The sequence below is a fragment of the Manis javanica genome, chromosome 8 (assembly GCF_040802235.1).
Source record: "Manis javanica isolate MJ-LG chromosome 8, MJ_LKY, whole genome shotgun sequence".
Classification (NCBI taxonomy): domain Eukaryota; kingdom Metazoa; phylum Chordata; class Mammalia; order Pholidota; family Manidae; genus Manis; species Manis javanica.
Window position 1 is genome coordinate 116004906 of NC_133163.1, and position 24920 is coordinate 116029825.

The 24920-nt window shown below is 36.4% G+C and overlaps 1 protein-coding gene and 1 long non-coding RNA gene across 5 annotated transcripts in view; one reads left to right on the forward strand and one right to left on the reverse strand.

Annotated features, from left to right (window-relative positions):
* Positions 1-24920, reverse strand: part of LOC108406719 (uncharacterized) — a 49791-nt gene that overhangs the window by 17824 nt on the left and 7047 nt on the right. The window contains exon 2 of the long non-coding RNA XR_001855517.3: positions 158-472. This is a non-coding gene — a long non-coding RNA (uncharacterized lncRNA). The remainder of the gene's footprint in view (positions 1-157; positions 473-24920) is intronic.
* The window catches only part of LOC108406718 (IQ domain-containing protein H), a 128374-nt gene continuing 122111 nt past the window's right edge, over positions 18658-24920 (forward strand). For all 4 annotated transcript variants that reach the window (XM_037010038.2, XM_073212043.1, XM_073212042.1 and 1 more), the window contains exon 1: positions 18658-18782. In XM_037010038.2, the coding sequence (XP_036865933.2) occupies positions 18665-18782 (118 nt within the window). In that variant the 5' untranslated portion in view covers positions 18658-18664. The remainder of the gene's footprint in view (positions 18783-24920) is intronic.

Sequence of the window (24920 nt, forward strand, 5' to 3'; positions counted from 1 at the left end):
TGGAGAAAAGACTGTAAGCATAGTAAATGCAGAGGAAAAGATACAGAAAACTAATTAGAAGCTAACAGATATGCATATTAATTTGTTATAGGCTAAGCTGTTGTAACAAAATATATATATATAACTCCTTGAACAAATTAGTTTATTTCTTACTCACAAAACAATCCACAGGTGAGAAGCCCAAGCATGGCAGGAGAGCTCTGATCCACAACGTTATCCAAAATAGGTTCCTTCTCTCTGGATGTTCCATTATCCCATAACTGACTCCCCACACCCATGTTTCAGCCTGTGAGGATAAAGATTGTCCAGGACAAGCACTCCAAAGAGATGGCCCAGAAGTCACTCATATCACTTCTCACATCTTATTGATCTGGATTTAGTCACATGTCCATATTTAGCCACAGGGGACATTGGGAAATGTAGTCTGTAAGTGGATAGCCATATGCTCAGCTAAAACTCAGGCTGTTGTATTCTAAAAGAAACCAGGAAAGAACAAATAGTTAAGTACCACAATATGAGAGATAAAGATGAGCCAACATTTAATGACACTTGGTGTCCCTAAAACAGAACCCAGCAAATGAAAGAGAAGATATATCCAGTCATATAATGTAAGAATATTCTCCAGAAGGGAAGAAAGAACTAAATCTGCAGGTGGAAAGATAATGCTGAATACCAGGAAACTTGGGTTTAGAAAATTTATTATAAAGATATCTCCTAGTTAAATACCTAAACTTCAAAGACAAAGAATGCTTCCAACATCCAGGCAAAAAGAAAAATCACCCATAAGAGGTAAAATAGTAGGCTAGCTAGCATCAGATTTTACACTTTTCATTGTACAAGACAGTGATGCAGTAGGTTCTAGTCAAGGCAATCAGACAACACAAAAAGATAAAAGTTATACAAATTGTCAAGGAGGAAGTGAAACTCACTATTTGCAGATGACATGATATTATACATAGAAAACCCTGAACACTTCACCAAAAAACTATCAGAACTAATAATTGGATTCAGCAAAGTTGCAGGATGCAAAATTTAAACACAGAAATCTGTTGCATCCCTATACAGTAACAACAAAGTAGCAGAAAGAGAAATCAGGAAAACAACTCCATTTAAAATTACATCAAAAATAATAACATACCTAGGAATAAATCTAACCAAGGAAGTGAAAGGCCTTTACTCTGAAAATAATAAGACACTCATGAGAGAAGTTAAAGAAGACACAAATAAATGGAAGTCTATCCTGTGCTCATAGATAAGAAGAATTAATATTGTCAAAATGCCTATTCTGCCCAAAGCAATTTACAGATTCAGTGCAATCCCTATCAAAATACCAATGGCATTTTTCAATGAAAACTAAATCAAATAGTTCTAAAATTCATATGGAACCACAAAAGACCCTGAATAGCTAAGCAATCCTGAGAAAGAAGAACAAAGCTGGGGGGATTACGCTCCTTGACTTCAGGCTATACTACAAAGCTACAGTAATCAAAACAATATGGTACTGGCATAAGAACAGACTCGTAGATTAATGGAACAGAATAGGGAGTCTAGATATAAACCCATGCATATATGGTCAATTAATATATGATAAAAGAGTCATGAATATACAATGGGGAAAAGACAGTTTCTTCAGTAACTGGTATTGGGAAAATTGGACAGCTACATGCAAGAGAATGAAAATGGATTGCTGCTTAACTTCATACACAAAAGTAAACTCAAAATGGATCAAAGACCTGAATGTAAGTCACAAAACCATAAAACTCTTAGAAGAAAACATAGGAAAAATCTGTTTAAAAAATGAGCAATTTTTTTCCTGGACACATCCCCTTGGGCAAGGGAAACAAAATAAAAATGAACAAGTGGGACTACATCAACCTAAAAAGCTTCTGTAGAGCAAAGACACCATCAGCAGAACAAAAAGCTATCCTACAGTATGGGAGAATATATCCATAAATGACTCATCTCATAAGGAGTTAACATCCAAAATATATAAAGAACTCATACACCTCACCCAAAAAATAAATAATCCAATAAAAAAATGGGCAGAGGACCTGAACACACACTTCTCCAAAGAAGAAATCCAGATGGCCAACAGACACATGAAAAGATGCTCCACATCACTAATCACCAGGGAAATGCAAACCAAAACCACAGTGAGATATCACCTCACACCTATGAGAATGGCCAATATCCAAAAGACAAAAAATAACAAGTGTCGGTGAGAATGTGGAGAAATGGGACCTGCCTATGCCGTTTATGGGCATGTGGATTGGTACAATCACTATGGAAAGCAGTAAGGGAGTTCCTCAAACTAAAAATAGATACATGATTTGACCCACTAATTCCACTCCTAGGAATTTACTTGAAGAAAACAAAATCCATGATTCAAAAAGATATGTGCACCTCCGTTTATCACCACATTATTTACAGTAGCCAAGATATGGAAGCAACCTAAGTATCTGTCAGAAGATGAATGGATAAAGAAGATGTGGTACATATACACAATGGAATATTATTCAGCCATAAAAATGGAAATCCTGCCATTTGCAACAAACATGGATGGATCTAGAGAGTATTATGCTCAGTGAAATAAGCCAGGCAAAGAAAGACAAATATGATATTACTTATTTGTGAAATATTTTAAAAAGGCAAAACAGAATGAACAAAATAGCAATAGACTCATAGACACTGAGAAGTGACTAGCGGTTACCATTGGGGAAGGACTGGGCTGGGTAGGTGAGGAGGGTGAGGGGGATAAAGGGGCACAACAATTCTCAATCATAATATAAGTTGGTCATGGAGATAGCAGTACAGCATGGAGACTATAGTCAATGCTTCTATAACACCTTTCTATGTTGACAGATAGTAGCCACACTAGAGAGGGTGAGAATTTAGTAATATGGGTTGCTGGTGAACCACTGTGTTGTATGTATGAAACCAGTGTAAGATTGTATATCAATGATACTTCAATAAAAAAAAAGAAGAAAAAAATGGTGCTATGCCTACAAAGTTTTAAGAAAAGAAAAGATGACCACAGATATAATTCAGGCATAATGGCTCAGGGAAGTAAAATACCCATGAAGGCTTGTTGGAAAAAACTGCTTGATAACCGAAGCCAGGCAATGAAGAAACCATCGAAACAAAGACTCAAACATAGAGAAGCCATAATAAAGGGCTGTTGGTGAAAACTGGGTCTATTTACATGTAGAACTAATGCTAAACAATCATAGCAATTATGGTTTCAAAACAATATGAATTTTATATATCTGGACAATGCAAAAATAGTAATATAATCAAATTATTAGGTGTTGAGAGAGAGGAGATGGGAGTAGCCAGAGAGTCCTCATGGTTTCATCTTTTGGGGATAAGTTATTAAAAATAAAAACATGATAAAAACAAGTTGTTTTTCAGAATCCCCTTTATTTAACCATGGTGTAAGGTTCTACAAACTACTGCCTGAGGGATGACCACCTGTTTTTGTAAATAAAGTTTTACTAAAACACAGCTTTACCTGTTTGTTTACATATTGACTATGCTACTTTCCAGCTGTAACAACAGACCTGAACTGCCTAAAATATTTACTACGTAGCCCTTTAAGATAAAATTGCCAACCCTTTTAGAAGGATATTTCTTAATTCACAGGAATCTTTTGGAAAAGAAATATTTATTTGAGATTCAAAAATTTGTTGGGTTTAATTCAGGCTTTCCCCCTCCCATTACATTCATGTCAAATTAAGTTTAATAATGTAATATAAATCCTACCTTTATAAAATGATCTATCAATCATTCCAAAGATGTCAGGGATAATGGATCACCTAATGGTATTTGGCATGGTTTCTTAAACTTTCATTTTTGTGTTTTTCTGCATTAAATGGAACCTTTATAATGAGCATATATCACTTTTACTAGAATAATAAAATAGAATCGTTTTTCTATTTGAAAACTCTGGAAGCAAATACACCAAGATATTAACAATGATTAATTATGGTTGACAGGAATAAGATTTTCTGTAATTTTAAAGTTTGGAAAAAAATCTAAGCTATTATGGAAGGTTTAGACAAGAAGTGACAGAGTTCTGGAAATAGTAAATAAGTACCACATATAAGGGACATATGATACTTTTATAAGATGATACTCCATATTATATTATACAAACTACAAAGCATGGATTCAGCATAAAGTATGAAGTATGACATGAAGGAGAGGTCAGAAGTGGATAATAATTGGCTTCTGTTAAGCAATCAGCACATTCATTAAACTGTTTTCTTTAATTTGCATTAATCTTAACCTACCATTGGTCCCATCCCCCTCTCTACTCTCCTGATGTACACACCATACTCCAGCCACACAGAGCTCCTCACCTTCAATGAATTCTTCAGGCATTTGCATGCTATTTTGCTTTGTTGCCACCATTCTTTCTACCTATAATTGCATCCTCTCCTCTGCATGATATAATTTAATGCTTCTTTTAAGATGCAATTTAAATATCACTTACTGCAGTGCATCTCAACCTTGGCTGCATATCCAAATCACCTAGGGAGCATTATAAAAATCCTGAGGCCCAGGCTCCAGCACCGCTATTCTGATTTAACTGCTCAGGGTTGGAGCCCAGGCAGTAGTATTTTTAAAAAGCTCCCTGAGTAATTCTAATACATGGCAGGGTTGAGAGTTGTTGCAAAACCTTCAGCAGTACCCACAAGCAGAGCTAATTATGCCCTGTTCTGCACTCCCATAGCCCTTAGCTTTTCCGTTGCTCATGAAATTTAATGCTTACTATATTAAAGTTAGTGTTACATAGTAAGTGCTCAGTAAATGCTGAAGGTTCTTATGTTCCTTCTCCCTCCAATCAAGCATAGGCAGAAGTGGTTATTCTCACCATGGGAACTGGACAGCACAGTGAGCTGATGTTTCACATCCAGTGACACTGTCTGCCTGCTGGATTTATTTTGCAAATTTGCCAGGATGTCACTTAACAAACCAATATCCCTGATGAACATCGATGCAAAAATACTCAACAAAATATTAGCAAACCGAATTCAAAAAGATCATCCATCATGATTAAGTAGAATTTATTCCAGGAATGGAAGGATGGTACAATATTCAAAAATCCATCAACATCATCCACCAAATCAACAAAAAGAAGGACAAAAAACACATGATCATCTCCATAGATGCTGAAAAAGCATTTGATAAAATTCAACATCCATTCAAGATAAAAACTCTCAACAAAATGGGTAAAGAGGGCAAGTACCTCAACATAATTAAGGCCATATCTGACAAACCGACAGCCAGCATCATATGGAACAGTGAGAAGCTGAAAGCTTTTCCTTTAAGACAAGGAACAAGACAAGGATGTCCACTCTCCCCACTTTTATTCAACATAGTTCTGGAGGTCCTAGCCATGGAAATCAGACAACACAAAGAAATAAAAGGTATCCAGATTAGTAAGGAAGGGGTTAAACTGTCCCTATTTGCAGATGACATGATATTGTACATAAAAAACCATAAAGAATCCACTCCAAAATGACTAGATCTAATATCTAAATTCAGCAAAGTTGCAGGATACAAAATTAACACACAGAAATCTGTTGCATTCCTATACACTAACAATGAACTAGCAGAAAGAGAAATCAGAAAAACAATTCCATTCACAATTGAATCAAAAAGAATAAAATACCTAGGAATAAACCTAACCAAGGAACTGAAAGACCTATACTCTGAAAACTACAAGACTCTCTTGAGAGGAATTAAAGAAGATACCAATAAATGGAAACATATCCCATGCTCATGGATAGGAAGAATTAATATTGTCAAAATGGCCATCCTGCCTAAAGCAATCTATAGATTCAATGCAATCCCACCAAAACACCAACAGCATTCTTCAACAAACTAGAGCAAATAGTTCTGAAGTTCATATGGAACCACAAAAGACCCTGAATAGCCAAAGCAATCCTGAAAAGGAAGAATATAGCAGGAGGGATTATGCTCCCTAACTTCAAGCTCTACTACAAAGCCATAATAATCAAGACAATTTGGTACTGGCACAAGAACAGACCCATAGACCAATGGAACAGACTAGAGAGCCCAGATATAAACCCAAGCATATATGGTCAATTAATATATGATAAAGGAGCCATGGACATACAATGGGGAAATAACAGCCTCTTCAACAGCTGGTGTTGGCAAAACTGGACAGCTACACGCAAGAGAATGAAACTGGATTATTGTCTAACCCCATACACAAAAGTAAACTTAAAATGGATCAAAGACCTGAATGTAAGTCATGAAACTATAAAACTCTTAGAAGAAAACATAGGCAAAAATCTCTTGAATAGAAACACAGCAACTTTTTCCAGAATGCATCTCCTCAGGCAAGGAAAACAAAAGCAAAAATGAACACATGGGACTACATCAAGCTAAAAATCTTCTGTACAGCAAAAGACACAATCAGCAGAACAAAAAGGCATCCTACAGTATGGAGAATATATTTGTAAATGACATATCTGACAAGTGTTCACATCCAAAATATATGAAGAACTCACAAGCCTCAACACCCAGAAAGCAAACAACCCGACTAAAAAATGGGCAGAGAATATGAACAGATACTTCTCCAAAGAAGAAATTCAGATGGCCAACAAGCACATGAAAAGATGCTCCACATTGTTAATTATCAGGGAAATGAAAATTAAAACCACAATGAGGTATCACCTCACACCAATTAGGATAGCCAACATCGAAAAGACTAGGAACAACAAATGCTGGCGAGGATGCAGAGAAAGGGGAACCCTCCTACACTGCAGGTGGGAATGTAAATTAGTTCAACCATTATGGAAAGCAATATGGAGGTTTTTCAAAAAACTATAAACAGAAATACCATTTGATCCAGGAACTCCACTCCTAGGAATTTACTGAAAGAAAACAAGTTCTCAGATTCAAAAAGACATATGCACCCCTATGTTTATCGCAGCACTATTTGCAATAGCCAAGATACGGAAGCAACCTAAGTGTCCATCAGTAGATGAATGGATAAAGAAGAGGTGGTACATATACACAATGGAATATTATTCAGCCATAAGAAGAAAACAAACCCTACCATTTTGCAACAACATGGATGGAGCTACAGGGTATTATGCTAAGTGAAATAAGTTAGGCAGAGAAAGATAAATACCAAATGATTTCACTCATTTGTGGAGTATAACAATGAAGCAAAACTGAAGGAACAAAACAGCAGCAGACTCACAAACTCCAGGAAGGGACTAGTGGTTGCCAAAGGGGAGGGTGGGTGGGAGGGAGAAGGGGACTGAGGGGTATTATATTATGATTGGCACACATGGTGTGGGGGATCATGAGGAAGACTGTGTAGCACAGAGAAGACAAGTAGTGACTCTGTGGCATCTTACTACACTGACGGACAGTGACTGCAATGGGGTATGGGGGGGGTCTTGGTAATATGGGTGATTGTAGTAACCACATTGTTTTTCATGTGAAACCTTCATAAGAGTGTTTATCAGTGATACCGTAACAAAAAAAGAAAAAAAATTGCCAGGCCGTCAGCTCCCAAGTGTAGCCTTCTGCTCCAGGCCCCAACATAGGCACGTGCTCGCGCACACCTCCCACTGCCTGTTGTGCGTAGCCCTTGGGTCTGGCTTTTATATTGCTGAGAGTGATGCAGTTTAAAGAATTAAAGAAACCAGCAGTATGAATGTGCTGACTGCCAGACAGAATCCAAATACACCTGCCTTCCGCCCTGTCCTTTGTGTCACACTTTACATTGCATTTTATGTCAGATCCTGCTACTTAGCTTTCAAGAGCAGGTTGTCAGGTGCACTTTGTCAAAGGCTTTTAGAAAATCCAGATAAACAATGCTGTGTGTCCTGAAACTGCCAGACCTATATTTCACATCTTCACTGTGCTTGACAATGTTATTTAAGTTGAATGTTTCTTTCTTCCCCAATTTACCTTTCCTCCCTGGCCCTGCTATTAGTCAGACAAGCGGCGCCTCTTCCATTTTTGATAACTAAATCTCCTTAGCTATGCATATGCCATGTCTGGAGTTCAGTACACTGGGTGATTATCTCAGCCCCCCTGATTAGGAGGAGAGCCTGGAAGCTGCTTAGTCTGGAGGTGAGGTGGAGAGAAGAGAGCTGAAGATGAGGGAGAGACCAAGACAGGTCAGCAAGACCGAAGCTCCCTAAGAACACCACGTGCATCCGAGCTGCTCTCTCATCCAGGCAAGGCCCATAGCACTCCCCTTAACGCTTCTGACTCACCTGGGAGGAAACAGACCGAACTTACAGTCTACTCTTTCCAGTTAAAAATCCTACTTAGAGTCATCTTTAACTGTCCTCACGAAACATCATCAAAGCGCTCATTGTTAATAGGATGGTGGCGGCTTGTAGTTTGCCTAGGACACCACAACCTGGCAGTGAGGCCCCTACCGACTTTGTTCGCATAGACATTTCTCAGCCAATATTTATTCTGTAAAGTGATTTTTCTCCTCCAAGACTTGATGAAACTTTCCTCTTCTTTTTCCTTAAGTTCACCATGACCTTAAGCAATAAGGTCTGCTACAACTGAGTCCAATGGCAAATTTCACTAGCGTAAAATCAGATAGGTCTTAAAGTTGAATAATCTGTTTACATCTGGTATACTGTGTGACCTGAAACAAATCTACATACCTTTCTGTCTTAATTCTTTATTAAATAGCAAACTGTTACCTAGTTCCTTTCCCTTTGAAACTTAGGCAAATTAATTAATGTTTGGAAAATGACTTGAAAATTTAAATCAGTCTAAGAATACCAAACAGTTGCATCTTCTCTGCTGAGATGGCCCAGGTAATTCATAACCTTCTATAATAAAGGTAAAAAGAGTGTACTCGGGCTATACAATTTAAATGTGATTTGTATGCAATATGTATAATCGTTAAAAATCTAGAAACCATTTCATGGAAACAATTCGTATTTCATAACTACAACGAAAGCATTTAATGACTTTAGGAAACGTAATCATCTACTATACTGATCAAGACGTCATGTCTTTAACCATTTCTAAGACCAGCAAGAGTCTACTCAGTACTCATCTTTAACCTGTTAATGTTGAATGAGATAGTTATCTTTAAATTCTCGCCATTTTTTTCTTCCCCTCAAAACTCTAATATATATTTCCTAGGAAACTTGCCTGTACAAAACTTTGCTGTATTCAAAACCGTTTCTGTCAAGATTTAGCACTTTTATATTACAAGTCATTAAAATTGAACAAAATCTTAACAGTTCCTTTATCAACTACTATAGCAACTTTGCACAGTGGAAATCACAACACGTTAATTGGATTTAATTAACTATTTTAAATTACATAAACTCCTGACAGTAGACGATAGCACAGGGCATGCATGAGCTATAAAACTGGAGCTGATATTGCTGCTTTATTAAAACTTAATGAAACTAGTCATAATCTTACTTATTGTTTATAAAAAGAAAACTGTATTCATCTTGAAAGCAAAAATGTCTGCTGAAAATAAATGTTTGATATTCAGGTGAAGGTTCACAAGTTAATAAAAGGGTCTACCGTATCCAACCTCGTGGTTCTGCCAGCTTCTCATCGCACAAATCCCTATTTCATGCCCATGCCGGTCTTACAAGTGGGTGCCAGTAAAGGTTAGTGATTCAATGACCATTTTATATGTTTAGGAATGTAAGGGAAGGAGCATTGAGATGGGATTGGGGGCCTGGGTTTGAAATCAGACTCGGCCATGAATGCCCCTAGGAGACCACGGACAAGTCAAGGCCTTGCTCTGGCCTGAGTTCCCTCTTCTGTAAATCAGAAGGTTGGACTATACAATCACTGGAGTCTCTTCCATCTCTAAAATCCATCATTCTATGGATTTAGTATTCACTTAGATGTTAGTGTTATTACAAATTAAAATGACTATTGTGTTGAAGTGATATTATTAGAATGTTTCAAGCAGATAGTTTCTGAGGCTATTCTGGTCACCTTAAAAATTCTATTTTAATATGTATTATGCAAAAATATGAAGGCAGAGTTCATGTAATTAGCATTTAAACTATGCATGTCTTAGTTTAAACTATAGTGTTTGTGAAACCAGTGGGTTTCTAATTTTTAAGTAAAAGGTCCTATCACCTTTATCTCAGTCTCCCTAGTACCTAGAACCATATCTAGCATTTTGAGATACCAAGTGTTGGTTGAATGAATAAGCAAATGAAAGGGTAAGCAAATAAGCAAATGAATGACCAAGAACTGAGCATCATAAAAGTACAGCCCTCTTTACATCTCCCTGCTACTTAGTTTAATTGGCTGAAGTGCTAAAGAAGCCTAAGTGGATTCCCTTTTGTATCTCAAATATAACCAAGTGAGATGGTCTTTAATTATTCCTACCTCACTTTCTATCTATTGTCTGGAGTGTTTTGGACCTAAAGGTGAGGGGTTCTTCTGGCACCTGGAGTTTAAAGTCGTCCAGCCTGTAGCTCCTGAATCCTCCATCTGCTGACCTGGTGGTAGAGGTATAGCAAAACCCATGCAGCATTGTAAGTCTCCTAATTTGTGAAGCTTCCCACAATTGTAATTATTACTTTACTAGTTATGAAACAGTAATTGTTCAGAAATCTTTGCAACATATGCTTTTAGTTGGTTTACATAATATTTACTCCCTGGGCATACTGAATAACTCCAGCAGCAGTTCTACTTCCTGCTTTAGTACCATCTTATGTTCTCCTTGGATCAAATTAGGATGAATGAAATAGTGAATGAATGAATCAATCTATTCTTACTTTTAGCAATAGACACAATAAAAAAAAATTGCTGCAAAACAAAGATAAACCTACAACTGTGGCAACTGTGTCCAGAAAAAAAATCAGGTTTTCATCCTTCAGTTATCCACCAGAGAACACATGGCCTACCATAGTATTTACAATTAATCAAACAATTAATCAATATATATTTAATGAGTACTTGCCATATGGCTGGTACTGCGCAAGGTAATATGAATATCCGGAAAGCATGAGCCTCAGAAATGTAGGTACATTGTCTAGATTTGTACATGTTTCTGATCCTCTTACCTGTCATTTAAGCCTCACCTCAGGTCTACCCAAGTCCAGCATGAGGTAAAAGAATACCAACATCCAGAAAAGACATTGTTTTGGTAAATGCAGGGCAAACCTTCCTATTTTTTCTTGAATTATCTTCCTATATCCAAAACAGAAAGCATCCTTTAACTCCAGGGAAAGAAATCTCAGGGAAAAATACCTCTAAAACCGGAATCAGTCAAAGGGAGAAATAAAGTTTAATACCTGTTTATTGCTTACAAACTGCAGTTCAGGGCCATCTCCCTTTACTGCTCCGGCAGAAGTAAACCAGCCCTCTCCCTAACCTTTCAGGCTCTGATAAGCCCTCAGTGGTCTAGGTAATTATCCATTAATATGGAGATGAACTATCTATTCACCCCTGAGGAACGCCTGTTGATATGCAGATGCACTAAAGCCAGGCAAGATATTCTGGAAATATTAAAATTTTACCCACCCGTCCTTTTTTTTTTTCTAATGGTTATGAATACAAGTTTCACAGTACACAAGCCAAATTTTCAATTCAGGCTCTGTGTGACCTCAGCAAGTTGCTCTCTGGTCTTCAAAAAAATAAAAAATAAAACAAAACAAAACTCTAAAGTCCACAAATAAGGCATGCCTGACCTGGCCCTCACCTCCACTCTTATCTCAGCCTTCTCTCTGCTCAACAACAGAAAGGGTCTAGTCTCTGCTCCTTATCAAGCCAAGCACATTTTCCTGTCAGGCCTTCACACGTGGCTGTGAAAGTCACTTCCTCATGCATCTGTCTTTCTCTTTCATAGACGATTACAGCTTGTAATTATATATTCATTTGTGAATTTCTTTAACATCTTCCCCAGTACTAGAGGCTCCATGAGTTCTCTCTGGTTCTCCACTGCATCCCAGCCCCCAGAACAACTCCTGACACATACTAGGCACTTATACTCACTGAATGAATGACAGAATGGATGAACTTCTAATTCCTAATCTAGTCAACAGGGAAGTAAGAGTGTTATAAAAATTTAATGAGAGAATGTTGTTAAGGGATAATTTTCAAAAACAGGCAAAATCTTGACTCATATAAAATGAACAGATATTAGAGATTTTACTTATTTAACCCATCAATTAAAAGAGAGAATATCAAAGCTGCCACAACTGGCTTGAAAGAAAATCCAAAGAACATCCAAAATATATAAAGAACTCACACGCCTGAACACCCAAAAAGCAGATAACCTTATTAAAAAATGGACAGAGGATATGAACAGACATTTCTCTAAAGAAGAAATTCAGATGGCCAACAGGCACATGGAAAGAGATGCTCCACATCACTAATTATCAGGGAAATGAAAATTAAAATCACAATGAGATATCACCTCATACCAGTTAGGATGGCCAACATAGAAAAGACTAGGAACAAATGCTGGTGAGGATGCAGAAAAAGGGGAACCCTCCTACACTGCTGGTGGGCATGTAAACCAGTTCAGCCATTGTGGAAAGCAGTCAACCTAAGTGTCCATCAGTAGATGAATGGATAAAGAAGAGGTGGTACATATACACAATGGAATATTATTCAGCCATAAGAAGAAAACAAATCCTACCATTTGCAACAACATGGATGGAACTAGAGGGTATTATGCTCAGTGAAATAAGCCAGGCAGAGAAAGACAAGTACCAAAGGATTACACTCATCTGTGGAGCATAAGAACAAAGCAAAAACTGAAGGAGCAAAACAGCAGCAGAATCACAGAACCCAAGAATGCACTAACAGTTACCAAAGGGAAAGGGACTGGGGAGGGTGGGTGCAAAGGGAGGGAGAAGGGGAATAAGCGGCATTTAGCACACATAATGTGGGGTAGGGAGGGGTCACAGGGAAGGCAGTATAGCACAGAGAATTCAAGTAGTGACTCTATAGCATCTTACTACGCTGATGGACAGCGACTGCAATGGGGTATGTGGTGGGGACTTGATAATGGGGGGAATCTAGTAACCACAATGTTGCTCATGTAATTATATATTACTGATACCAAAAAAAAAAAAAGTAATCATCACTACCTAAAAAAAAAAAAAAGAGAGAGAGAACTCAAAGAACACACATTTGTAGATCAGGAATATTGAAATAAATTTGCAAATAGGTGCAAAATTGGCTTTTCTGTGGGAAGGAGAGGTGTGCCTTCACCAAACAGAATTTATTTTCATGTCTATTGATAAGAATTATTTATATTATTATTGGTTTTTCATAGTCTTAATTTTAGTTTTTCACATCCTTAGTCTACAGAATTATAAAATAGCCTAGCCAAAAATTAGGTTCAGATAATCCCTGGAAGCTCCAGGATTCCATTAGAAAGGTACCCAGGAATCTCTTTTGTGTATTCCAAAACTTGGAAAAAAAAACCTTTCCACAGTCTTCTCCCATTTTGCTCAAAATGATCACCCCCACCAAAAAAAAATAATAATAATTCACAAAATAAGGCTGATCTCATTAGGTTTGAGCTGATTATTTTCATAGGTGCAGTGAGAATAATTTACCATATAAGCCATCTTAAGTTTGTTCTGATGAAAGTATTCATAATTTCCTCATTAGGAATCTCAGATTGAACTTTTAAAAGCTTTTGTTATTTTCTATCTTGAGGCTAGGAAATCAAGCCCAAGAAATTCCTTCCACCACTTTTCAACTGCATTATTTATAGACCTGGGTAAATTCCTCTTTTCTAGAGAGACTAACCAAAAACAAAGGTGATAACAGAGTCAGATAATCTTCAGAAGTTTCAGCATTTTGATGAAAACATACCCTTCACTTATTCCAAAACCTTAACTTTTTCCTAACAATGGTTAATGTACACACATGTGTTTGCTTAATATTAAGTGAGTTGCTTCAATCAGAACTAAAGCAAGAGTTAAAATCAGTTTTATATTCTTTGGGATTCTCCAAGAATGAAACTGACTCTAGTAATAAAAATATACTGAATAAAAGGAGCTTTGTTTTTCATATCTGCAAAACAGGCATAGTTCTTGGAAATGAGATTTGATATTTATAGGTGGAAAGTATTTATGAGGACAAAGAATAAGTCTTAATAGTTTAAAGTAGTTAGATCTAGTGTTATAAAAACTACAACTTGCAGCACAAATTTTAAAAGGGCTTGAAGAGTTGTACTCTAGATCCACACTTCTTAAGTTTGAAGAGTAAAAAGATTGATCTAGAGTGCTTATTTAAAATGTAGATCACTGGGCCCCAATTATAGTGTTTTACACAGTTCAGGACACATAAATATTTCCTGGAGGCTTCAATAAAACAGGCTCCCAGGCCTTGACTTCGGAAATTTGGACAGGTCTTGGGTTGGGCCCCAAATTTCCATTTTTAAATAAGAAAGTCTCCCTCCAAATGATTCTGCTGTAGGTAAACTGGATATTTCTCTTTGGAGTTATTGCTTGGAATCATTGTTCTCTTTGGAATCAGTGATCAGCCTCCTATTCTTTTTTTTTTTATTTTGGTATCATTAATATACAATCACATGAGCAACTTTGTGGTTACTAGATTCCCCCCATTATCAAGTCCCCACCACATACCCCGTTACAGTCACTGTCCATCAGCATAGTAAGGTGGTATAGAGTCACTACTTGTCTTCTCTGTGCTATACTGCCTTCCCCGTGCCCCACCTCCCCACATTATGTGTGCTAGTCATATTGCCCCTTAATCCCATTATCACTCCCTTCCCCACCACCCTCCCAGGTCCCTTTCCCTTTGGCAACTGTTAGTCCATTTTGGGTTCTGTTCCTTCAGTTTTTGCTTTGTTCTTATGCTCCACAGATGAGTGAAATAATTTGGTACTTGTCTTTCTCTGCCTAGCTTATTTCACTGAGCAAAATACCCTCTACCTCATGTCATGTTGTTGCAAATGGTAGGATTTCTTTTCTTCTTATGGCTGAATAATATTCCATTGTGTATATGTACCACATCTTCTTTATCCATTCATCTACTGATGGACACTTAGGTTGCTTCCATTTCTTGGCTATTGTAAATAGTGCTGCAATAAACATAGGGATGCATGTGTCTTTTTCAAACTGGGATCCTGCATTCTTAGGGTAAATTCCTAGGAGTGGAATTTCTGGGTCAAATGGTATTTCTATTTTTAGTTTTTTAGGGAACCTCCATACAGCTTTCTACAATGGTTGGACTATTTTACGTTCCCACCAGCACTGTAGGAGGGTTCCCCTTTCTCCACATTTTTGCCAGCATTTGTTGTTTCTAGTCTTTTCTATGTTGACCAACCTAACTGGTGTGAGGTGATATCTGATTGTGGTTTTAATTTGCATTTCCCTGATAATTAGCGTTGTAAAGCATCTTTTCATGAGCCTGTTGGCCATCTGAATTTCTTCTTTGGAGAAGTGTCTGTTCATATCCTCTGCCCATTTTTCATTGGGTTATTTGCTTTTTGGGTGTTGAGGCATGTGAGTTCTTTATATATTTTGGATGTTAAACCCTTGTCGGATATGTCATTTACAAATATATTCTCCCATACTGTAGGATGCCTTTTTGTTCTGCTGATGGTGTCCTTTTCTCTACAGAAGTTTTTAGCATGGTGTAGTCCCATGTGTTCATTTTTTATTTTGTTTCCCTTGCCCAAGGAGATGCATTCAGGAAAAAGTTGCTTTTGCCCGTTTTCTTCTAAGAGTTTTACAGTTTCATGACTTACATTCAGGTCTTTGATCCATTTTGAGTTTACTTTTGTGTTTGGGGTTAGACAATAATCCAGTTTCATTTTTTTGCATGTAGCAGTCTAGTTTTGCTTACACCAGTTGTTGAAGAGGTGGTCATTTCCCCATTGTATGTCCATGGTTCCTTTATCATATATTAATTGACCATATATGCTTGGGTTTACATCTGGGCTCTCTAGTCTGTTCCATTGGTCTATGGGTCTGTTCTTGTGCCAGTACCAAATTGTCTTGATTATTGTGGCTTTGTAGTAGAGCTTGAAGTTGGTGAGAGTAATGCCCCCTGCTTTATTCTTCTTCTCAGGATTGCTTTGGCTATTCAGGGTCTTTTGTGGTTCCATATGAATTTTAGAACTATTTTCTCTAGTTTGTTGAAGAATGCTGTTGGTATTTTGATAGGGATTGCATTGAATCTGTAGATTGCTTTAAGCAGGATGGCCATTTTGACAATATTAATTCTTCCTATCCATGAGCATGGGATATGTTTCCATTTATTGGTATCTTCTTTAATTCCTCTCATGAGTGTCTTGTAGTTTTCAGAGTATAGGTCTTTCAGTTCCTTGGTTAGGTTTATTCCTAGGTATTTTATTCTTTTTGATTCAATTGTGAATGGAATTGTTTTTCTGATTTCTCTTTCTGCTAGTTCATTGTTAGTGTATAGGAATGCAACAGATTTCTGTGTATTAATTATGTATCCTGCAACTTTGCTGAATTCAGATATCAGATCTAATCATTTTGGAGTGGATTCTTTATGGTTTTTTATATACAATATCATGTCATCTGAAACAGGGACAGTTTAACTTCTTCCTTGTCAATTTGGATGCCTTTATTTCTTTGTGTTGTCTGATTGCTGTGGCTAGGACTTCCAAAGCTATGTTGAATAAAAGTGGGGAGAGTGGGCATCTTTGTCTTGTGTCCCGAACTTAAAGGAAAAGCTTTCAGCTTCTTGCTTTAAGTATAATGTTGGCTGTGGGTTTGTTATATATGGCCTTTATTATGTTGAGATACTTGCCCTCTATACCCATTTTGTTGAGAGTTGTTATCACGGATGGGCGTTGAAGTTTGTCGAATGCTTTTCAGCATCTATGGAGATGATCATGTGGTTTCTGTCCTTTTTGTTGACGTGGTGGATGATGTTGATGGATTTTCGAATGTTGTACCATCCTTGCATCCCTGGAATAAATCCTACTTGATCGTGATGGATGATCTTTTTGATGAATTTTTGAATTCAGAGTGCTAATATTTTGTTGCATATTTTTGCATCTATTTTCATCAGGGATATTGGTCTGTAATTTTCTTTTTTTGTGGTGTCTTTGCCTGGTTTTGTTATTAGAGTGATGCGGGCCTTGTAGAATGAGTTTGGAAGTATTTCCTCCTCTTCTACTTTTTGGAAAACTTTAAGGAGGATGGGTATTAGGTCTTCACTAAATGTTTGATAATTCAGCGGTGAAACCATCTGGTCCAGGGGTTTGTTCTTAGGTAGTTTTTTTATTATCAGTTCAATTTCCTTGCTGGTAATTGGTCTGTTCAGATTTTCTGTTTCTTTCTGGGTCAGCCATGAAACGTTGTATTTTTCTAGAATGTTGTCCATTTCTTCTAGGTTATCCAATCTGTCAGTATACAATTTTTCACAGTATTCTCTAATAATTCTTTGTATTTCTGTGGTGTCCATAATGATTTTTCCTTTCTTATTTCTGATTGTTTATGTGTGTAGACTCTTTTTTCTTAATATGTCTCACTAGGGGTTTATCTATGTTGTTTATATTCTCGAAGAATGAGCTCCTGCTTTCATTGATTCTTTCTATTGTTTTATTCTTCTCGATTTTATTTATTTCTGCTCTAATCTTTATTATGTCTCTCTTTCTACTGACTTTGGGCCTCATTTGTTCTTCTTTTTCTAGTGTCATTAGTCATCCTCTTATTGTTAATCTTTATTAACATATAATATAGTCAGGGAGGCCATGAGGGAAATGGAAACAATATTTATCCCTCTTAGAATGTGTGCCAACTTCTTCAGTTTAGTCCAGGTTGGCACACAGTTTGCATACAAAGGCTTCACTGAGACCCAGTTCTTTACCTTCCTTACTATTCTATGAAAGCAACAAGAAGCTTAAGCTCTATCACAAGTTATATCCAGTACTCCCTGAGTTTTGTGAGTTTCTGCCTTCAGTACAATAGATCCACCTTAATGAAAGCTTTGCCCCTCACAGAGGCTTTGTACAATTATTCATTTATTCATTAATTCATTTGTTTGTTTATTTAACAATGTCTCTTGTCCGTTAAAAAGTCTTGGCACAAGTCACGTTGACCCAGTTTTAGTTCCAGGAATTGTAAGTTGGTTGCATTTATACTAACCATGTTGCCCAGTTACACAAAATAACCTATTTTGGCATATATATATATAAATATCTTCGGTGATATGAGAGATTTCTAAAAATAACTTTCTTTTATAAACTATGAGTAACCATAGCAACAGGAGCATGGTTTCAAGCACACATATTTTCTTTCTTTCAGAACAGAGTCTTAGTTATTAAGACTGTGTACCTGATTTCTCCAAATTTGAAAAAGATGACAGTATTATCAATAACTGAAAATGTCATTAAGTATTAAGAAGTTTTAGTTTGCACTGAAACTCTTTCTACCTCAAAATGAAATAATCTTAACAAGTTTATTTCATAATACCACTGTGGGAAATGACATTTTTTCTTAGGTTAGGATATTAGGCTTAAATGAACACGTACTATAGCTATATTTTCCTGCAAAGGATTAAAGCACTCTTACATATAAGATGATTGAATAGAGTAAGTTAACATTTTTGAAATGTATAGGGGTCAGACTTTGTGGAAACGCTTGGAGTTAAACTCATATTCTTCTAACCTTCCTTTTCAGGGATTTTAGGTATGATAGAACGAGGGTTGATTCCACCAACAGCAAGGATTACCTTTCAGAATCCGCCCATTATACCCAGAGCAGCTCCTCTGCATAATTTTGATCAAGTGCAGAAGATTCCAACTGCTGGTAAGACATTCTTGCCTATAAGCTTAGTTGGGGATACACAGATTACCCCCACAAAAATCTCATCTTCTAGTATCCAACTTTTATCTTCAATAATAGGACAAGACAAGATGATTCCGAGTTTTACTTTACTGAGTCAAGTAACTTTAGTCTCTTTGTAAACTACCTACTCAACACCTGTGTTCTCTATGTGTTAGAAGGTTGGTATTTTCAGGGGGTTTGCAGCTTGGTTGGGAAAACAAGATAGATATAATAAAGATAAATAACAATACAAAGCAGCGTAGAATAAAATCCAAGTGAATGTTTAAATGTTATAGGTGTTCAGATGAATGATTGCTGAGAGGGGTGAGATAACAGAAGACTTCAAAGAGGAGGTTGGATGAAATAGGGTGTTTGAGGAAAGCACTGACCTGGGCACCTACTAACTAGCTGCAGAACTTCAGGCAAAAGCCATTTACTTTCTCTGGGCCTCAGCTTTCCCAGCTATGAAATGAACAGTTTTGGCTAAATTATTCATCTGCTCAACAAATATTGGTGACTCCTTGCTTCAGTCAAGGAAGTATAAAGGTGCCAGGGATCCAACAGAGAATGTCAGACAACATCCCTGCTCACATGGTGCTTACCTTCTAGTGGAAGATACAGGTAGTAAGCAGGTAAGTAAATGGTAATTTGAATTAGTGGTAAGTACTAGAAATATTTTAAAAGTGGATTAGAGGGTGATAAGGAGGAAGCTACCTTGCTTGTGGGGGAAGGGTCAGGGAATGCCTCTCAGAAGATGTATGAGGCATGAGTTAGGATCCAAATGAGAAGAAGGATCCAGTCATGTAAATATCTTGGGGCAAGCATTCCAGACATAGGACAGCACAGGTATAAAGGCCCTGTTGACTAAGGAGGGAATGAGCAAGAAGGCTACAATGGCTGGAGGGCCAAGGGCCAAGGAGAGGGAGGGAGGAGATGAGGCTAGAGAAGTAGAGAAGGATGATATGATGTAGACGAGAGAAGAGAGCGAGTTATCCTCAATATTCATTCTTCCCTTCTTCCATAGTGATGGAGTGGTGGGTAGGCATATGTCAATTTAGCTAAAGACAGCACTTCCCAGCCTTCCTTAAATGTGCCACATGACAAGCTTCTGGACATGATGACGTAAGCAGAAGTATAAAGGGAAACTTCTGGGCTGTCCTATTAAGAGGAGAGGAGCATGGCCCCCCTTTTCCTTTCCCTTCTCTGGCTGGCCAGGATGCAGATGTGATGAGCAAGCACTTTGGAGCCAGAGATGGAACTCCTTGTTGAGTCTGGCAAAGCTGCCCTGCCAACCCCAGACTATCTTCCTTTTAACTATCGTGTGAGAGAGAAATAAACTCTTGATTTATTTAAAACACTCCATATATCTTAGAATCTTTCTTTTTAAACATCTTAGATTATAGCAGAACCAGCATGGCAGCCTTTCACACATGATGAGGAGTTGGACTTAATCCTAATTTCAATGAGAACCTACTGAAAGGTTCAAACAGAAGGATAAGGTGAACTGATTTATGTTTTAATCAGACTATTATGACTGCTTTAAAATTAATGAATCATAGGGGAGCATGACTGGAAGCAAGAACACTAGTTAAAAGGCTATTGTGGTAAACCAGGTGAGAGACAATGGTGGATTTGAGGAGAATGGTATCAGTGGATATGATTTAGTAGGTATTGCCAATTTTCCAACATGGTTATACTGATTTATTTCTTACTATCAGTATATGAGAATTCCAGATAATACATCTCTTTGTCAGCACTTGGTTTCAGGGTTTCTTGTTTTTTTCCAACCCAGTGAGTCTGTTGTGGCATCTCTTTGCAGTTATCATTTCCATTCCCTAATGACCAATGAGGTTGAGCAGTGTTTTTTTTGATACATAGGTTGGTCATTTGAGTATTTTCTTTTGTAAAATGGTTTACAACTGCAACCTATTTTTTTTAATGGGTTGTCTTTCTTTTTTTTAAGTTATTTGTAGGGATTATCTATATATTCTGGGTGGTAATCTTTTATCAGTCATATGTACTGCAAATAATTTTTCTCACTCTAGCTTGGCATCTCATTCTCCTACTGGCATCTTTTCTTTACATTAAACTTTATATTTTGAGATAACTATAGATTTGCATGAAGTTGTAAGAAATAACATAGAGAGATACCCCTTGCACTCTTAACCCACTTTTCCCCAAAGTAATATATTGCAGAACTACAGTACATCACAGCTGGGGTAGTGATACAGCCAAGATACCGAACATTTCCTCCAGTGGGAGGATTCCTCAGTGGTTCTTTCACAGCCACACCCTCTTCCCTCTTACCCCCACACCTCTTTAACCCTGGCAACCATTAATCTCTCCTCCATTTCTATAATTTTGTCATTCCAAGTATGTGAGATAAATGGAATCATATAGTGCATAACCTTTTGGGATTGGCTTTTTTCACTCAGCATAATTCTCTGGAGATTTGTCCAGGTTGTTGCTTATATCAGCAGTTTGTTCCTTGTTATTGGTGACTAGTATTCTATGATTTGAATGTACTATTTTTAAACCATTCACCTGTTGAAGAACATATCAGTTGTTTCTAGTCTTTGGCTACTATGAATATAAAGCTGCTATAAACATTTGTGTACAGGTTTTTGTATGAACACATTTTCATTTCTTTAGGGAAAGTGCCCTGGAGGGTAATTGCTGGCTTTCATATACTTGCATGCTTTCTTCCTCTACATTTAGAACCACATCAAACAGTATTATAATTTAAATTTTTCTTTCAATTATCAGATATAATTTAGAAAACTCAAGGGTAACAGGGAAGTCTATTGTTTGTAACCGTATTTTTGCTTATCATGTTCTTTCTTCCTTATGTTCCAAGATTCTTTCTTTTACCATTTCCTTTCTATTTAGAAAATTTTCCTCAGCCATTTTTTTATGTTTGGTATTCTAGTGACAAATTATCCTCATTTATTTTTATCTTAGAATGTCTTGATTTCACCTTTGTTCCCAAAGGATATTTTCACTAGATACAGGGTTCTGGATGGACAGTTTGTTTTCTATTGGCACTTAAAAACAAGTTGTGCCATTGCCCGTTGGACTCTGTGGCTTCTGATGAGAAATCTACTGTCATTGTTTTTCCCCTGTAGGTAAGGTGTTGTTTTTCTCTTGCTGCTTAAAATATTTTTCTGTCTTTAATTATGTCTTGATTAAGTTTTTTGCCTGTTTATTCTAACAATTGCTAATGGAGGTAGGTTAAAGTCTCAAAACAACGATTACAAACATATCTATTTCTCTTTATTTTTTAGTGCCATTAGTTTTTTCTTCAAATCACACATATCTTCAATATACTCCTTTACATAAAGAAATATATTTTCCCACCAAAAATTAAAATTAAGTGCACATTGGTTTTAAGCAGGGTAAGCACCCTTTTTCTGTAATGGACCAGATAGGAAATATTATACACATTGTATGCCACATACAGGTTCTGAACATTTTGTTTTTTTCTTTGTTTGTTCTGCAATACTTAAAAATGTCATAAAAACTTATTAGCTTAATGACCATATGAATACAGGCCACGGGCTAGATTTAAACTATAGATCATAGTTTACAAACCCCTGGCTTTAAGTATTAAAGCTTAATGTGTTGCAATACTTTTACCAAGAACCAAATAAAATTAAAATCAATAGGTCTATTTGCACACCTACTATATGCGTAGTTTCCAACACTTTATACTTTGCATTTTCAACATTATGGAATATCTCTGAGCTCCTTTAATGTGAAATTGTTTTCCTGGCATCACATCCTCTGGAGCACATTCATGCTTTCATCACAACCATCAGAAAGAAAACACCACTTCCAGGTGGTATCCCTGGTGAATTATACCATACAGTGAAGAAAGAAATATTACCAATTCTACACAAATTCTTCCAGAAAATAGAATAGAAGGAGACACTCCTCAGATCACTTAATGAAGCCAGCATCATCCTGATACCAGAACCAAGATAGAAGACAAGAAAGATGAGAAAAGACAAGAAGACAAGAAAACCACAGTCTGATATTTTACATGAAAACAGATGCAAAAATTCTCCACAAAATATCAGTAAATTGAATCTCACAATGTAAAACAGAATAATACATTATGACCACATAGGGTTACCTTAAGAATTCAGAACTGTTTCAACATTTAAAAATCAATTGATGTAAGCCATCATATCAAAGTTTGAAGAAGAAAAATCATATGACCATCTCAATAAGTAAAAATAAGTTAAATTTGACTTCCATTTGTTTTAAAAACCCCAAGCAAACCAGAAATATAAGGGAACTTCCTCAGCTAGCTGTAGGACATCTACAGCTAAAATCACACTCAACAGTGAAAGATCAATGACTTTCTGCCTAACATTGGGAAAAAGTAAAGGATGTTCAGTCTCACCACATCTATTCAGCCTTGTATTGAAGGTCCAAGCCAACGTAATGAGGTAAGAGAAAAAACAAAGGTATGCAAGTAGAAAAAGAAAAACTGTCTCTCTCTGTAAACAGCATGATTATTACATAGCAAATCTGAAAGATTCTACCAAAAAAACCCCTAACAGGATGAAAAAGAGAGTTTAGCATAGTTTCAAGATGTAAAGTTAGTATACAAAAATTATTTGCTATATACCAAAAACAATTAGAAATTGAATTTTAAAAAGCAATGCCATTAAAATAACAACAAAAAATGAAATAGCCAGGCATTAAAAAAAGCAAGATTTCTATGCTGAACTTTAAAATGCTGAAATGCTAATAAAAATAATTCAAAGAAGACCGAAGTAAATGTAAAGGTAAGCCATGTTCAGGGATTAAAAGATTCAGTATTGTTATGATGTGAACTCTCCCAAAATTTTCTACAGATTCAATGTAATCCAAATCAAGATCAATAGAATTTTTTTTGCAAAAATTGACAAGCCAATTCTAAAATTTGTATACAAAGGCAAAGATGGTACTGCTATAGCTAAAACAACTTTGAAAAAGAAAAACATCCTTAGAGGACTCATTATCTGAGTTACTCTAAAGCTATAGTTGTCAGGGAAGTGTGGCATTGGCAAAAGAATGAACACAGAGATCAACAGAATAGAACAGGGAGTTTGGGACCAGACTGACACATATATGGGCAACTGATTTTCAACAAGGGTGTGCAAAGACAATTAAATGGACAAAGGATAGTCTTTTCAACAAATGGTGCTGAAACAGAGATATTTATAGAAACTTCACTTATGACTTGCAGCATATACAAAAATTTACTCAAAATGGATCATAGAACTAAATAGAAAGCCTAAAATGATAAAATTTTTAGAAGAAAATGAAGAAGAGATTTTGTTTGTTTAAGATTTCTTAGAAACCACACCAAAAGCATAACCCATAAGAGCAAAAAATTAATATATTGGACTTCATCAAAATGTTAAACTTCTACTCTTGGAAGACAGTGTTAAGAAAATGAAGAGAAAAAGCTACAGATTGGGAGTTAATATTTCAAAATGCATACTTGATAAAGAATTTTTATCCAGAATAGTTAAAAACCTAAAAACTCAATAACAAAATAAGCAACCCAATAACATAATGGACAAAAGATTTGAACAGACATTTTAACAAAGAAGATATATGGATGGTAAATAGATATATAAAAGCATGCTTAACATCACCAGTCACTAGGGAAATACATATTAAAATACATCTTAATGAATTTAAGATGATTAAAATATTATCAGACTTGTTTTCCAACCACATGGTATGAAACTAGAAATCAGTTACAAGAAAAAAGCTAGAAAATCCACAAATATGTGCAGATCAGACAACATGCTTCTGAACAATCAGTGAGTCAAAGAAGAAATAGGGAAATTAAAAATATCTTGAGACAAGTGAAAATGGAAATACAACATACCAAAGCTTATGAGATGCAACACAGGCAGTTCTAAGAGGGAACTTTATAGCAATAAATACCTACATTAAGAAAACAGAAAGGTTTCAACCTAACTTTATACCACAAAGAACTAAAAAAAGAAGAACAAACTAAGCCCAAATTTAGGAGGAAGAAAATAGTGAGGATCAGGGTGAAAAAATGAAATAGAGAGTAAAAAGACAAGAGAAACTGGCAATGAAACAAAAAGC